At 38.1% G+C, this 17,680-nt stretch overlaps 1 protein-coding gene across 16 annotated transcripts in view; it reads right to left on the bottom strand.

Annotated features, from left to right (window-relative positions):
- LOC106643102 (CUGBP Elav-like family member 1) overlaps positions 1 to 17,680 on the bottom strand; it is a 218,151-nt gene that overhangs the window by 41,005 nt on the left and 159,466 nt on the right. For all 16 annotated transcript variants that reach the window (XM_089598179.1, XM_089598165.1, XM_089598193.1 and 13 more), the window contains exon 3: positions 10,928 to 11,118. In XM_089598179.1, the coding sequence (XP_089454305.1) occupies positions 10,928 to 11,118 (191 nt within the window). The remainder of the gene's footprint in view (positions 1 to 10,927; positions 11,119 to 17,680) is intronic.

Genomic DNA, 17,680 nt, shown 5'->3' on the forward strand with positions numbered 1-17,680 from the left:
ATATATATATATATATATATATATATAAATATTTGTTATTTCTCTAGCTGCACTCTTGTCGGATAACTATTTTTTTGTTTTTCCTGATTCTTTTTCCCCTTTGAGTTGATGGTTAATAGCATGGCTAACAAGGGCACGGGATAAAATAAATGTTGCCCAGTTCATCTAATCATCCAAATACCACAGAAGGTGGCACCTATACCACTTATATTGTGTAAGGCGACAAACAGACTCATGCAAGGGGGGCCCTATCTCTCACTTTCGTCTCATTAAAAACCCTTAGCAATTGTCTGCAGCGTTAATCGTACGACAGTTTTACTATGACGTGGCTGCTGTTCTTGGACGGGCGTACCTATGGGTTCATATAGGCCGGGGATTAGCGCAAGGCTTGTGGATTACTTGATGCGACAGTATATAGGCATCGCATTTCACGCGCTAATGGTGGAGCTACTGCGCCCTTAGGAGGCTAAATTATCGGCTGGCAATTCCCTCAAGAATTCTCTGCTAAGTACTACCGCTACTGCTGCAACATCGGATTAAGCGAAGCTGGGGCTTTTAATGTCTTTACCGTCCAACTATAAATATTGCACGCATGTTGTTTGTTTTCGAACAACATTTTTCATTATACACGTGGTGCTTGCACTCAAAGTTCAAGAAACAGGATAAATATTGTTAGATGCGGGTCAAGCCACCATCGTAGAGTCAAAAAAGTTTTTCACTTGTATTTTGTTACAGTCGAATGTTTATTGTATTTGTACGAAAGAGAGTAAACAATTAAAAAATACTCGACTTTCCAAATTTGACAAAAAAAAATCTTATCCCATCACACGGGAGCTGCAGGTTTTTGACGAGCTTTCGCACTGAATCGACGATTCAAAAACGTTTGAAAAATTTATCAGTACAATCAAGTATGTTGCGCATGCATCGTATGCATAAACGTACGTAAAGTAATAATGGTACATATTTGACGCAACTGGTGCGCGTTGGTGTTGGTGATTTTCGCACGTGTGTCGATTTGAATGAATCCCGGTTAAGGATGCCACACCAGTGCCTCATTTTAAAGTAATGTGTAGAAAAAATCACGAGTATAGGTACTACAAAATACGACAAAACATAAAAAGTTTTTTTATCTTTAATATAACATTTTTGTTTCGATGGAGCCAAAGAAAATTTTTCATCCGTTAATGATGATAAAGAAAATTTACAAAAGGTCCACCTAGGAATTTGAGCATAGCTTGGGGAAAGGTAAGTCACAAATTTAAAAACGACGACGTGTTGGGGCGTGTGCTTGAATTCCGGGGTCTGCTTTGTAGCCGCCTCGTTCTTTGACTCCACCAGCCACCCTTATGCGGCCAACTCTTTATACACAGAGTACGGACAGTCGACGGGAAAGGTTATGAATCCTAACTGCGCATGAATGCCTGAAAAGGTTTTTTTTTCTTTTTTTTTCCTCGTCTTCCTTTGCTCTCTTTCGTTGCACGATGCCGCGACAAAGAAGACGATGGCGGAGGAGCGTGCCTCAACGGAGCTTTAAGCCCCGAAGCGGATCAGAGATGTATGTTACACTACACGTGCATGCGTGCCCACTTTTCGAAAGATAAACGTCAAGGAATATTTTAAACGTAGTTTAAACAAGGGGAAGAAATTGAAGTTGCTTCTTTGCATTACTCGAATAAATATGTATCTCCCGGCAAAGGATCGCTGCTTTTGTAGAAAAATGTTCCTCCCCCGAGTGAATCTCCTCTTCCTTTGCCCCCCCCCCCCGGTATTTCTCTCCTTCTCGTCTTACGCAGCAATGAGATACTTGTTTTATTAAACAAAATATCGATAAGCGAATGTAGATAATTTTAGTAAATTCAACCAAGGCTGAATAGTATATTACGCACCAAGGGATCAAAGTACGGCATACCCTCAAGGCGAGGGGGGCAAACACCCGAGAGATGATGCCGTACTTTGTTCCCGAGGCCCTTTGTATACGATTTTTTCTCTTCCTCAGCTGAAAATACGACGTTTTTCCCTGATTTGAGGGAGAAACGTGCAACATAACCTCTCAGGTAAAAAACACGGAGAGGATGGCACACTATTGTTTCTACGAGCAGTACATGCGATTATTTGCCTGGTATGACTATGGGAGAAATGTGGCACTTTGCTCCCTCAAATCAGGGAGAGCAAAGTCTTACTTTCGGCGGGGGTATGAGAAAAAGTAATTTCCTTAGTGAAATTGGTGCATGGGTTAATATCATGTATAAACTGTCGATAAACTACAAGGTTTCACGAAAAACAAAGTAATAAGCTCAAAGTCGGAATTTTAAAGTTATCGTAACAGAGTTGCCAATAGTATATAATATGTATACATATATACAAGTCTCGACCCCGAAAGTCCGTAAAATGTCTGACCGTAGCGGCATGACACTACTTGTTTACATTACAGCTCTAAGAAGCAAGTCTCTTACCAAAATAAATACTTATAACTCTGTCATCCCGTTACATCGCAAACTTGAGGTTGCAACGGAAACAGTAGATTCCGATGTGGGCTAATATCGGATGTTTGATGTATAAATATTACATACAAATTATCTCGAGTAATTTTCTGGACGCAGTGCACAATTTTGATAGTACCACTGTCGCTGTCATAGAGATTCAAAGTAATTTGTGTAGTATATTATTATAATTTTTTTTTTTTTCATATTGTGTTTTTTTTTTTTTCATTTTTGCATAGTATCGTAATAAGTTATAAGAGGAAGAAAAGGAAACTAAGAGAAACCGATTCGTTTCCAGAAAAAAACTTATATACCTACATACTATACGCCATGGCATCATATAAAACACGATAATGAACGTCTACAATTTGGAAGCTCCAGCGATAAAATGATGAACAAAAAAAAAAAATTAAATTGAGCAACTCAACTAAAATGATGCTAGCCGTCAGATTAAAGAAAGGACATGATGGAAGAAAGAAAATAAGACGCGATTTTCAAGTAAACCAAATAATTAATGGATCGATAAAGAGTTTATATGGAAAATAAGGGGAAAAAAACCGTAAAGAGAAAAAAAAGTAAAGGGGACAGAAAGAAGGGGAGTCTGCGATTTGGTTTGGCGCCGGCTTTGCCAAGAAAGCGAATGAGCCGTGCAGAAGGACTTGTGCAAAGCAATATTTTCATTTTCGACGGGCCAGGAGGTCAAAGGAGAGCAAACGATGTACACGGAGAAGAAAAAAAAAAAAAAAAAAAAAAACAAGAAAACGAGACAGTCATCGTCACAATTACATCGGATCAGTGAAGAATATTTTATCCTCGTCATCGTAGTCGTCGTCGTCGTCGTCGTTTCTCGGAAGCGAGATACGCCGACCCGGACGGATTATTAACGGGCAATTTGCTGCGTTTGCTGCAGACTGTATTGTCTCTCCATTTCATTGCCCTTCAGTTCTCCGCGATCCCGTTCTCTTTCATACCTTGAACGCTCTCGACTGTCTCTTAGGTATTTCCGCCATATCTCCTATCCTCATTTATTATTTTTCCTGTTAGTTGGATGAGGAAAAATAACATTAAAATTCTATTGATGATAACAGTAGTTATAGAAGCATTGAGCCCGATCATATCGATTTAAAATCCGATGAAACTCGGAAAAGTACTTTTAGATCTTTTTTTTATGAAATAAAATTGACCATCTCTCGCTTTATAATGATAAAGTAACCCGGTAAAGGTGCATACAAATATAAATAGCACGGTGGTAGAGAAGTATTTTCAAAACAGCTGGAATAATTTGAAAAAGTTTGGCAAGATAGGGGTGCTCGAAAAAAAAAGCACTCATGTTTCTTTTTTTACTCTTCAAAATGGATGAGTAAGTAGGTATTTGGACCGATATTTTTCCATTTCATTTTATTTTGATCAACGACTAACAAGTTTTCTGAAAACCTACCGAAAACGTAATAATGGGACATCATAAACAGGAAGTGTTTATAAGCTGCTCCATCGCAGTTATCATTGATGATGTAACGTAAAGTATTGCCAAAGTTGTACGTACATAATACACTGAACTCGTGGGGTAAGTATGCCTCCCTAAATTCCTTGCCCAGGAGAGCTTGCGAAATTGAGTGACGAGTAAATTAATATAATTAGTGAAACTTGGCTCTCTTTAGCGTACCTCGTTGTTGAGGAATTTATTAATTCGACGCGAGTCCTCAGAATCTCTTATTCCTCACGGTAACTTTTTATTTTTCTTATGTATATTATACGTTTAATTAAATATACGCATCACAGTCAGCACCGTAGGGTGTACACCAAGCAAGAAGCAAACTCAATAATCATTTGTCAAATTTAAAGTTAAGGGAATGGAAAAGACAAGTGGCAAGGGGAAAAAAAAATAATAATAATAATAATAATAATAATAATAAAATTAGATCCTTATGAAGCAATCAAGACGATAAAGAAGTCACTTTGCGTATTTAAACGGGACAGCATAAAATCATGATTATAGACTACTCGAAAAAAAGTGTAAAACGACGGTGGATAGGAAATGGGAAGATAAAAAATCATTTTAATGAAAGAAAAGCTCAATCAGTACGGTGGTGGCTGAAGGAAAACAGAGTAGAGAAAAATATATATAAAAGGACATATTCTGTAAAAAGGGTGAGGGGGGTGGAGAGAACGAGGGAGCACAGGCTTTTTCAAGGATTATCCAATAACGGATATGGAGTCCACTACAATACAAGTACTGCAAGAGAGCTAGAAGAGAGAGCAAGCATCATACGGTTTGAGGTATTACAACGTAAAGCTCTGGGTGGCAACCGCAATTTGGTACTGTCGACGTTTAATCGAGTGCGTTCAAGCTTCCTGTGGGCTTCAGCCGGATGCGGACACATGCTCATACTATCTGATGTTGTTGCAACACTTGTTATCGTTAATTTAACTCCTTACGAGAGTATGTAAAATATCTAAAAATTCGAGCTCACGTCTAACGATTCACCCAAGTGGAATGTTTTTTTTTTTCCCTTACAATAGTAGATTAGTATTCCGACTCAATCTATCCCGGCAGGCACATGTAATACGTATATAATGTTTTCAGTACCTGCGTTTCACCAGTACTTCTTTGTGACGTTTCGAATAAGTGATTACGCTCGAGCGCGCCAGTTAGTTGGCAACCGACTCAACAGAGCCGTCTACTTTGCTCTCCGAGAGCGAACCGCGGCCACTGCCGTCCGATTCAATATTGATTTCGTTCACTTGTTACGACGTGAAGCTTCACTCTTGCCAAGTATTATATTGCTGCGTGCCGGTGTCCGTCACGAAAATAATGACACGTACGAAAACTTTTAAATACGGATCCACGGATTCCTTTACCATCGAATGGTTGGCCTCAAGTTTATTATTTATTTATTTATTTATTTATTCATTAATTTATTATACTCGTCACATTAACATGAAACGTATTGAATACTTGGACAAAAAAAACTGTAAAAAGTTGGATTATGGTAATATTTATGCATAGTAGTATCTCCCACAGGAAGGTGATTTACTGGACAAAATTAATTGTTTTTTTATAATACAAATTTTTTTTCCCAAGGCACTAGAGAAAAAGATCTTGAGCATAGTATAGACAGAAATCAATCAGATCTTGGTGAAATCACTTTATTTTCGTGTAGTATATTATCCTTGGCCTTTCGACTCGTTTCTTTACTTGTTTTTTCAACAGATACATTTGCAATACATTTGCAATACTTGCTTTTGGCGTTTGCTTGATAGCCTCACAATGCATGAAATGCATGAAAACAGCAGCTCCGATACATCTGTATATGTATTAGCCGGATGCAAAACTTGCGTACAAAAAAAATAAATTTTTTTTTCAATAAAAAAACGATTTATCTCGTTCGTGGTGCACACCTTTTTTCTCTTTTTAGCTTTATGGGTCAGTTTATCTCAAACTAACAGGTGTGCTTCTTCGTTTATTGCATACCTTGAAAAAAGTGATGACTGCATGGCTGAAATTGATCAAAATATCGTAAATAAATGCCAAGAATATCGTACTTAGTAAATCTTGTACAGGTGATGTAAAAATTACGAATCTTTAGACACCATCTGCAGTGGAGGAAGGGTTGATTGACGTAATCCGAGGACATTGTCGCAATACTAGTAATTAAATCTTTGCCGCTTGAATTGCAGTCGGTTTATAGTTATTGTGTACCTAGGTGTTGATTTTGTGCCCGTGCGTGCCCTATACCGTTGCACCCAATGCCAAGCAAGACTGACATTACATGGCGCTCCTTTACAAATTGATGTAGTTATTAGCTGCGGTGATTGCTGATTAGATTTAAAATCATGACATTATTCTCGTGGCAGCAAACACTAAACAGGAACAAAGAAACAGAGGAAGAGAAAAAAGAGCTCTTGGTCCATGAATCCTCATAAAGTTGGTATGCATCAATTTTTTTTCTCGCAAAATTTTAAGTTCCTCAACATCTTTATTCAGCAAAATTACCCAGTCCAGTGCACTTTAGCTTAATACGAGCGGCAACTCATTTCCTTGGCCCGCAATCTTACGGAAATTGAGTTATCTCACAAGTAAAGCGTGAAAATGATCTACGAGGAGCATTTACACGCCGAGCAACGAGAAAGGACGAGAGAAGGAGCCTCTTGTCGCGGCATACAAAACAGTGAACTCTCAAGCTATAAAGCCATGGAAGCCTAAGTAAGATAAAGGACCTAGGAAAGAAGCTACCAAGATATAGAGAGAGATGAGCGAAGAAAAAAACAACTTTGTCTTCTCGCGAGCTTGGAGGAGCCAAAGTCTTTCTTCTAATGTCAGGGATTTTACCCGCTAAACGGATGTTTCTCATTAATTTTGTAATTTTACGCACTGCATAAATATTAAATAGAGCCGGATGGACGGTTTTTTGTGCACCATGCAGCAGCAGCAAGTATGAATAATGAAAAAATTATTAAAATACGTGACGAAAGAACATGATTTACTTTTTACACAACTTAAAAGTTGTGGAGGGATTACAACGTCAAAGTTGCAGTGAAGAAGCAGCCAAACGAAAAATATTTTGTTTCTTTATTTTCCTCTCAAATTGCGTACTAGCGGTGCTGCTATTTTACTCGTGAGCACAATAGAGACAGACTTATTTATATTCTGCATCACACCAAATGGCCAGAGTATGCAGAGTTGTAGTGCCAGAAAGGGAAATGAATTATTTTTGCTCGTGGGCAAACGAAGTAATGCAAAGCCTGAGAACCGGATAGGTTGACATTAATCTCAAGTCACGGCTCACTGGGAGCTCATTGCTAGGCATTGTTTAACAAAGGATTGGAAAAAAAATAGCAAGTTGATGAAGAGAGGAGAGCACAAAGTAGCAGCAGCAGTAGCGGTATAACCCAAATCAATTGATAAATTTGTTCACCTCATATATTTATGTAGACCTATGAATGTTCAAGCTGACAATCATAAAATGCGTGCCAGAAGTAAATTTAATCTTTAATTGGCCGGAACTTGTCATTGTAACAAAAAAATCCCATTTCATCCCTTGCTCTCTCATTCGATGTTTCACATTTTTATTTATCATCAACATCAAGCCTCTGTGAAATCTTATTTAAAGTGTTTAATATTTTTGTATAAAAAACGATTTTTATTAATAATCACATGATATTTAAAATAAATTAAAACAGCGTGTAGCCAAAAAATAGATACATTTTTTTCAGAAATTTTTTCGTATTTTATACGACCAAAATAATAGAAATAGTTCTGGTTAGTCTTATCCATATAGTTATGTCATAGGGTGTATTACGACAGTAATGATTTTAAACATTGATTAATCAAGAAAAATGAAATAAAATGAGATTTATTAAATTAGTAAATCAAGTATTTGGATTATAATTAATTTGGCAACCAAACTAAACAATTTGTGTGAAAACTCCAAGACTAGCGAAAAAATAAAATAAACTAAAATAAAATCAATGAGAGAGAGATGGGGGGAGGGAGGAGGATGGCTGTTTTCACGAGAGACCGAGGCAATTAGTAGTTTCAAGATTTCAAGATGCAGAGCTCGAGGGCTGGGCAGGCAGCCATCATCATGCCCCCCCCCCCCCCTAGGTCCACTGTACTGTACATGATCAATACAAACATGATTCTGCACTCCCTTGAATTGAAAATGTACTCCCGAGTACCGGGGAACGACTCATCCTTTTGCTACCTCCTTTTTACTCCTTACTAAAACACTTAACTGTGAAATCAGCCACACAAATGCTCCATCGGTCTATTGAATTGGTTAATCTATATATTATAATAATTACAAATAATGTACCAATGTACAATAACGTAAGGAAGAAAGACTTGATTGTGGCAAGTGTCGGGTGTATGAATACAACATTATATTAAAAACAGGGGCACTTTTAAATATATCGTCATGCGTATTATACATATACTTACGTGCTGGTAGAGATTTGCACTTTTGCGTTCCCGAATGCTCATAATTTGATGGATAAATGGTAAGAAATGATCATAATTATAGTATACTGCAATAAACGGAAAGCTTCTTGACAATTGGTAAAGATAGGTCATGGGATTATTTGTTTGAAAATGTGTTGTGTTGGGCAGACCAGAAATGCAATCGAGCATCTGAAACAGCACGCGCGTTGTAGTAGATTATACTTATACGTAACAAAACATAATAAAAGGCCAATGGAAAGAACGCGATCGGAGAATGGAGGATGGAGAGAAAGAGGGGAACGGAAAATGGGGAGGCTGCTTAAACGTTGGAGGCTGGCTCGAGTCGGGAGGAGGGATGGAATAAGTAAGGAAAGTCGGTTCGTCACGATCGCGAAGAAGAGGTTGAACGTTTGCCTCGAGTCAATATTTGCTCGTGCTTTCTGATCCATCGCCTCCGCCTACTTGCTCGCAGTTTTCCTCCTCCGAGCTATGGGGAAAAACTCCTGTAGTAAGTTCCTTTCCCCTTCCTGTAGTCCTCGGCTGGCTCGCGACTATACATTACGACCGACGCACACTCGTAAACACGACATTTGTGTATTACTGTACTGATAAAATTAACAATGTTGACTATTGTGGTGAAAGTATGTATGTATGTATGTATGTATGTACAACCTTGAAATCAACCATGATTGTACAAGCAACTCTGCTCATTTGTGTGTTGATGTTGTTACGCGTGTCGTTTGATCTTTGCGTTCTCTTGTAATGTATTTTTTCAAAGTAAAAATTGACAAAACGATGAAAAAAACATCAACTTTGCATTCAGAATCATCATTATTCTCATTATTTGCAAGAGGAGGGGCTGGGGTAGGAAAACGATGCTAAACATTACAAAAAACAACGTAAAAATAAAAACATAATAAAAAAATAAATGTAAAGTCCATTTCGAAAGAGTAAACAATTAATTGAAGAGGGAGGCCGAAAGATACTGGTTAAATTTTTACAACTAATGTAAGGTAAAAGCACCAGTACGTGAACACTTCCTAAAATTGCACCAGTAGATTGAACAGCTTGAATAAACTATTTTCAATTTAAGTGGATAAAAAAAAAAAATGTTTCTGATATCCTTTGATCGTTCTTTAGATAAAACAAAATTTATATTTCAGTAAGTCTTTATACTCAACGAGAAAAAAATTATTTATTTGTGCAACTTGTATGAGGTGGCTTGAGAGACTGTTCAGGTACTGGTACCATTAGGTTTTACCTATACCCAGTACTCGAACACATAAAAATGATTGAAATCACTGTTAATCAATAATAATAGTATGTCAAGCCAGTCGTTATAGTTTTCATAATATGTCACCAACGAAATTAGAAAGAAATTTTTCGATTTGGTTATTTGCAATACATAATAAAAATAGAAATCAGTAGAAGGCAGCTAACATAACCTCTCTCCCATTTAATTAACATGGGATGTTCAAGTACTCGGTCAAAAATACGTATCGGTACCAATACCTGAACACGCTGTTCATCTACTGGGTCATTGGTAAAAAAACTTTAAAATTAATTTATTAATTGTACACATGACCTAGAAAAACTTTTTTGTTTTTTTTTTAAAGGAAAAAATATAAACTTACTGGCGCAATGACTGTTTTGTTGTTATGCAAATCAGAAATTCAATAAAAATGAGAAAACAAAGACTTTCTGGAAAAAGTGTTCACGTACTGGTGCTTTTACCTTATACAGTATACTTGTGATGATGTGCAATACTTAATATCGTCATAAAATCATAAATAAACGTTATCCAAGAAAGTTACTTAGTCCTCATTAATATGAACACGTCGACTTGGACTCGTTTAAACCTTAGATTTGTCTAATACTTAATATAAATCCACTCCGAGAAGCAAACACGTCTTGTACTCCAAGTAAGTATTACGTTACTAAAATATGGTACAATAATTGTTAACAAAAGTTAACTTTAGTTCGAAACAAATAAAAATCATTAAAAAAAACGATTACCGCATTTGGCAAGTGCTCGAGTGGATTGTTATAAATGATGTCAGAATTGTTTACAAGACTTGTGTATAAGAAAAACATGGTATATTAAAAGAAGAAAAAAAAAATTATTATAAAAATCCTTTATTGTTTATAGGAAGTGTGATTGTATACGTACCTAAGAAATGAAAATCAATGTATGTTACTGTATTTTTGGACATAAATCTATCCAACCGTTGGTGTCAACCCAACGACTACAGGTATAATTATTTACATGAGCTATACGAGGCGCACTCGCGCAATCGAAAACATAAAACGTAAAGGGACAATGGGTGCACACACGCTGCAAGTACAAAGCCAAGTATAACCGATTAATAGCGTTCCGGTGTTGACGGGACTCACTCACGAAGAAAAAAAGTAAGAAGACCCCCTTTTTGCATGTCACTACCATCACAGCGATAAATGATGATATAATAATGTTTAGGTAATAGTTGGACAGTGGCAATGCGCTTACCCTTACTGTTGCCGGTGTATTTGTCGCGGAGAACGTTAATTTGATGTACCCGACCAAACTCCTCGAATATGGTTCGAAGATCGTTTTCATCCAAATCCTTCGGCACCTGACCAACGAACATCTTGATGTTGTCCGGATCAGGTTTTTCCTCGCCGCCGTTGCCGCTGATGTTGTCGTTGTTTCTTATTAGACTGCAAAGAAACGGAGAACAAATGATCAACTGATACATAGCATATTCAACTGGATATACTTGTAACATAAAAAAGTTGGATTGTCGGAAAAATGTTAACGATTGGATCGAACGTTGCTTTGTACGCTCCTTTTTTGCCTCGTGTTGAGAAAGCGAATGTTGGCTGCGCAGTACAAGAGAAATGAAAGGGGAGGGGATCTACGTCTGCTTGAAAATTCAAGTACGACTTGTCGAAAAGAATGGATACATATATATATATATATATATATATAGATCCGTAGGAGTGAACGCAGGTTAAATACGTAAATCGTCAAAGGGGCAAGGCACGCAGCTTGGCGTAACGATGAAGAAACCACACTCTCAATGAGTGACCTGCAGTGTCCATTAAATTGAATTTGTTCAAAACATGAGAAAACTTTAACGAATGATGACTGCATCATTTAATGGGGAACGTATAAGTAGGTGAAACGGGTCTTGTTTAGTCCGATGCAACTATACACATTTAACGTAAAAATTTACCTACGCATTGGGTGATTTTTTCACGATTTTACGGGTTTTCGAAAAATGATTAAATTTACTGGAATACCGAAAACACTTGTATGCGTTGTTAACTTGAGCGATTCGAGCTTGTCACGAGGAATCACGTACTTGCTTTTCGTGAATCGACGCGTTAACCATGCACTCACCGAGCGCGCGAGTTTCGTTACCGTCGCTCGAGCTTCCGAAACTTTGACGGTATTTCAAAAATACTTTCTCCACTGTTCCTCCCGTGCACCTCAACACCTCTCGCGGGATCGCTAAATCTGTGTTTACACACACACACACAGACCACTTTGAGTGCAGCAGCCATTCCCTTGATCTCATTCCTCCTGCAACAAGCTGCCTGGGAATTTCACTGTTCCCCCTTGTACCCGCTACGCACCCCAAGATTTAAGAAAGGAAGGAAGTCGTCCTTCACTCCTGCTCCTTGCGTCTCCCCGTTTTCTTCCAGCGGACAATTCAATTTTGCAGCTGGATATAATCTGCGGATTTAAATTTGCAGCTTGTTGTTTGTAGTTATGTTTATTCTTGTGCTATCCGGTGGGGACGAATAACGCAACAGAGAGCTTTATACGTAGGCGGGGGAAAAAAAAAAAAAAAAAAAAAAAAAAAAAAAAACACGGTAACTCAAAGTAGGGGAAAAAAACAACGAACGAACAAAGGCAAAAGCTCGGCTCGGAAATACCCTTGACCTGCACCGTGAGCGCGGAAAATTGGCTTATACCCGTAGGACTCGCGCTAATCGAGTAGCACGAGTTGTAGCGATGCAAGGCTCAGGCTGGCTTGCAAGCGACGTACAGGTACATACGTGAACTAATACGAGTTTAAATTGCCGAAGCGATCGAGTTTATCCGACAGATTAATTAGTTGCCGAGAATACGGGAAATCGAGAGAGTCTGGTGGCGGCGGACGTTGTTGTTACGACTAGACTCCCAGTTACGCTCCAGCACCCAAAAAGTAGTCGTCCGTATCCAGTGTGTGCACCCATGAGTCCACTCTATGACACACCCCTCCTCCCTTCCTGCTACTTATAATCACACCAACCTACAACTTATGCATATATTATTATTATTATTATTATTATTATTATTATTATTATTATTATCATTATTATTATTGGGTATAATGAGATTTTCTTCCTTTTACCACTTGCATCGACATCATTTTTTTCAACTTCAACTCTAGTTATACACTGCTCCTTTTTCCTTCGAATTATTTAATTTAGCCAATTCGCACCTATATCCATCAATGCCCTTGTAGAGTTGACTATTTTTTACGTTTTTTTTTTACTAATAACCCAATAATCCTTTTTTTTACCACAAAGATGTATTATAATAAATAATAGTATTTGGGGTATGACTAAATTTTCGTTAAACTCATCCTGCAAAAAATCAATAAAAAAAAGGGGGGGGGGGCAATGAACGATTTTATTAAAGCTGCACTTTATAAAAAATAAAATCGCGTATCGAATTATCGACTTTGAGGAGAAGAGGGAGGAACAGAGAATAACATTGATGGATATAAGGATGATAGGCAGAGTGGTTGGGCCATCAAAAAAAAAAATCTTTCTCTTTTGCACCAGCAAGGAGCAAAGCAGGCCCGTACAGCTTTGATATTTAAATCGTCGCCGATTCGATGGCAGAGGTATTTTTTTTTTTTTTTTTTTTCATCCCCTACTATTTACACCTATTTCCTGGTTTCTTGCAACTTCTTTTTCGAGGCGATAAAAAGTTATAAGAACAGAGTAGGAGGGAATTATCGGCGTCTTTGGAATAAAAACAAAGAGGCAAAGGTAACGATGAGCCTGTAGCAACGAGCCATCTATCGAGTGTCCTCAAACAGATCGTAAATTCCCCCCGTGCTCGTTAAGAGTATTTATTTTCGCTCTATGGCTGTTACCTTGATCTTTCTTCAGTGATTTTTCGCCGCTCATCGGTCCCCTCATTCAGCCTCTCAGTTGTTTGTCCCTGCAGAGCTTGCGGAACTCTCGACTTTACTGATTTTAATTACGTGCCTCTGGCCACTCGTACGTCCCGTTCGTTCTTTCGCTTACTTACTCACTCGCTCGCTCTTTCATTCTGGCCTTTTTATCGCTGGCTCCTCTACTCAAGCCTCTTCCGAGGATACCTACTTGGGAGCTACATGCTCTCTCTCTCTCTCTCTCTCTCTCTCTCTTTCGCTTCATGTATAATACTAAATTTACATTTTTCTTTCATTATTCCGTCCTATTGCCGATTGTATTATCATCAAGACAAATCAGTCGAGCGTCTATGTAACAATAATTACTTATTATTATCACAAGACAATAAATTCACAAAATAAAAATAGACATCAAGTGAGACAAATTTATGTGTTCGAGTGTATCAATCTATGTGTGATTAGTTAATTAATACCAATATACATACATACATAAATGGATATTCTGGAACATTAGTAACGAAATGATTTCATCGTATAGTAACTTTGTCTTTCTATTTCTAGTTTTTTTTCACCCCTTACTTCCTGGTCATCTAATTTCAACCAACCTTTTTTCCAACTAGCTTAAAATTCACGTTTTTCTAGTCAAGTTCTCCAATTTTGTCTTCTTCCTGTCTTCTCGACACTGAAAAATAAAACGTATGTATTTTCTCGCCAGAGCTTGTTCTCCCACTACAATTTAAATATGAAATTCAAATAAACAGAGAATATTCAAGATAAAAAGTTAGATGATCAACATAATTATAGGCATTCGTAATTTTTAATCAACAATACTATGTGTATCTTTGCAGTTACTATATCATTTTTTTTCTCAGTCGATTTTTTTATTATAATCAAAAAATTTTCATTTATTGATAGTTAACACGCAACTTGAGGAACCGAAGAGGTATCGCCAAAATTAGAAAACATTGAGCTATACACCATAACGATTAATTCAACCTTACAAAAATTAAAAAATTGTCTCTCTCATCGTTAACAACTTGTGCGAGATTTATAAACATAAATATTAAAAAATTTATTGTTCGTCCCGGTCTCGACTCATGATTCTTTCAGCACACACGTATGAAAACACCTATCCCTGATCTGGTTGATGGGCACCCAAATACACCGAATCATTATAAGTTTCGGACGGAAGCACTTTTTTTCACTTTGTTAAGGTTACTTATTTCATCAACTTGTAAATTAAGGTTATTGGTATTTATACACACACACACACACACACACTGAATTATTATATGAATCGTATTTATTGACTCATCATAAAATTAATACCATGTGTCTATACTGTTGCAAATTAAAATGCGTCAAGTATAATAAGAGTTGCAAAAGTATGGAAGTGAGTCAATTTCCGTTATACAATGAGAAAGCAAGAAGCAAGGGAAACGGCTACAGTGTGATAGTCGAAAACGAGCGAGGGTTACTTGGCTCCCCATAGCGATACTATTGTACTTGGAGTAAAACAATTATTCTTTGGAGAATGGAATGCCAACAGACTGAGGCGTCGAGCGAGTCGGAGAGCCGATTACAACCAGCCCAAGGCAAAGACAGTGTTTACGGGTAAATTATGTAAGACGATGGAACACGTAATGAGATTTGCAGAGGCGGACGTAAAATAAGTGAAAATGAGAGATAGAGAGATGAGCCGCGTGCTCGAGTTCGAGTTGGCATCAGGCTGCGACAGACCTTTATTTCGTTACGGCCACAATGACAATGTAGACACTGTTAATTCCAACTCTGCGCCTTTTCCCTTGAGCTCGCTCTTCTCATTACCCTCGGGGGAGCAAAGAGTTAGAAACTCAATTTCATAGAGCAGATAAGGCAATCAACGTAATGCTCTTTTCTTATTTTGAATGCGGCTTAGTAACTACTCTGAACGCAATTATGTCACATTGCTCGTCGGTACAGCGGTGAGCGCCTCCACTCTTTCATTTTTCAAGTAGTTTTTAAAATTTACAACCCATTTTAAACGTTGCTTGTTTGAAAAAAAAAACAAAAAAAAAAAAAAAAAAAAAAAAAAAACGGGAATGCCATGGGGTGACCATTGCAAAATGTAAAAACTAGCATACATATGTTTATTCTGTTGAATTTGTGTCAAATAATCTTAACTTCCAACAAGGGCGAACTTGTACGTAAAGACGACAGACGGCAGTTTAACCCAATAAGATACGCACGTCCGCTTTTAATGTATCATACATATAACGCAAAATGAGTTACATTTTACTTGGGTGGCAGCACCAACAGCAACGCCCAACGCCTACTAAACAAGAAAATTACGGCAACAGAAGAAAGAAAGAAAGAATATAACTAGGTCGAACTAACAAAGTTTGTGTCGCGTCGCATCGTCCCCTCGATCGTCCCTATATAATATATAGCTGAGCCAAAATGTTGCTGCACGTTATTATTATTCTTCTTCTTCTGCTCCTTCAAGTATTATTCAAGTATTGTCTTTGAATTCTGGACTGCGAAATTCGGAATGACGTATTTCGGCACTGCCAACACGCAGTTTGCGGCTTTATGTGTAGACAAGATGAATGAGAAAACAGCTAGCCCACTGATAGAAAGAAATAGAAACATTGCTGCGTTAATTTCGTTCAACACCTTTTTCGAACATTGACAACAATGACAAAAAAATTGTTTGCCACTAATTTTCTCCACCGCAAAAGTAAAACTCGACACAAGGAAGGGATCGTTTGAAATTTTTGGGGGAGTAGCAGCAGCAGCAGCAGCAGCAAAAAAAGTAGCTCGTACTTCAGAAGATTGCACTATAGATTAAGTAGCCGTAGGTGGCTCGAGTATAGACAGTACTTATTCCGCAGCGCACGATGTGGTGTGTTAGTATATATTATAATTATATAGTGGTAACACACCAAAGAGAATCAAAGACGTAGTCGGCGAGAAATGAAGCACTATACTTGACAATCGAGCGGCTGCGAATAATTTTCGAGTGTTTTCAATTTTTTTTTCATTGATTTGTAGGTGGCACTTTGTGGATGATATCAGCTAACCAGCCATCGTTTGACGTCTCGATAAAGTTTTGAACGGTCCCGAGATGCCATTTACGGAGATCCGTCTTTGAAAGGCTTTAACGCTACGCGTAATAAGAATCAAAGTCCACTCGAGGACCGAGTCTTGATGCTCGTGACGTCGAAAGGGGCTGCAAAATTGCCAAAACTGCTTGTGTACAAGCCGAAACGATCTTATTCAGGAGGGGCACATTGGGGTAATTCTCTCTTTGGGGCGGAGATGTTATGTTGGGAGGCGCGACGCGCACCGGTTACGAGATTTACTGGCAAGGAATGGAGAATTTATCGGCTTTCCGTAAATTCGCAAATTGACTTTAAAACCACTCCACAGAGAGAGAGAGAAAGACCTACATCTACGGAAGCAGCAGCACTATATTAGTGAACCAGATAGAAGCAGCGGCGGGCTATTCGTTTATCCTTATCACTCGAGTCAAAGATGCCATTTGTGATAATTAAAATTTTTTAGTAAGTAATTCAAGTCTTTTTCTCTTGGTCCGCAGTCTCGGCTATTGTTATTTTCTTGGAGGTAAGATTTTTATTGATGTTGTTGTTAAGAACACTCGGCACTAGCTCCTTTGACTTGTAACTCAAAGACGTACATGGCGAGACGCTTTTTCTATACCAAATGACGCAATGGTTGTAGTATATAGCGCGAACTTGATCAGGAAGGAACGAGGTGCTTCAGAGTACGTATATATTACATCTTTATTTTATCTCGTCTCCCGTCAACACCTTTTCCCTTGTCGTTCCATCTCCTCTCTGATTCTCTCTCGCGTTTAGGTACCTCATTTTCCTCACCTGAGGAACTGCATCATCATCATCATCATCGTCAAGCAGCGATCAGTAAAGAAATCACGGCTAGACGCGAATATTATAATCTGCTGCAGGTCTCGTCGGTTCAAAGTTTGAATCCCATGCGTGTGCACCTATAGATACAGAGTGGTGCAGATGGTCCAGTGGCTTTCATTTTCGTTTCAGGCAAATGGTTGTAGTTGCTGCGGAGCTAGTGATTACGGAGGAGGC

The sequence above is a fragment of the Copidosoma floridanum genome, unplaced genomic scaffold, assembly GCF_036245765.1.
Source record: "Copidosoma floridanum isolate Cflo_tuat_1 unplaced genomic scaffold, Cflo_Japanese_pri ptg000001l, whole genome shotgun sequence".
Lineage (NCBI taxonomy): Eukaryota > Metazoa > Arthropoda > Insecta > Hymenoptera > Encyrtidae > Copidosoma > Copidosoma floridanum.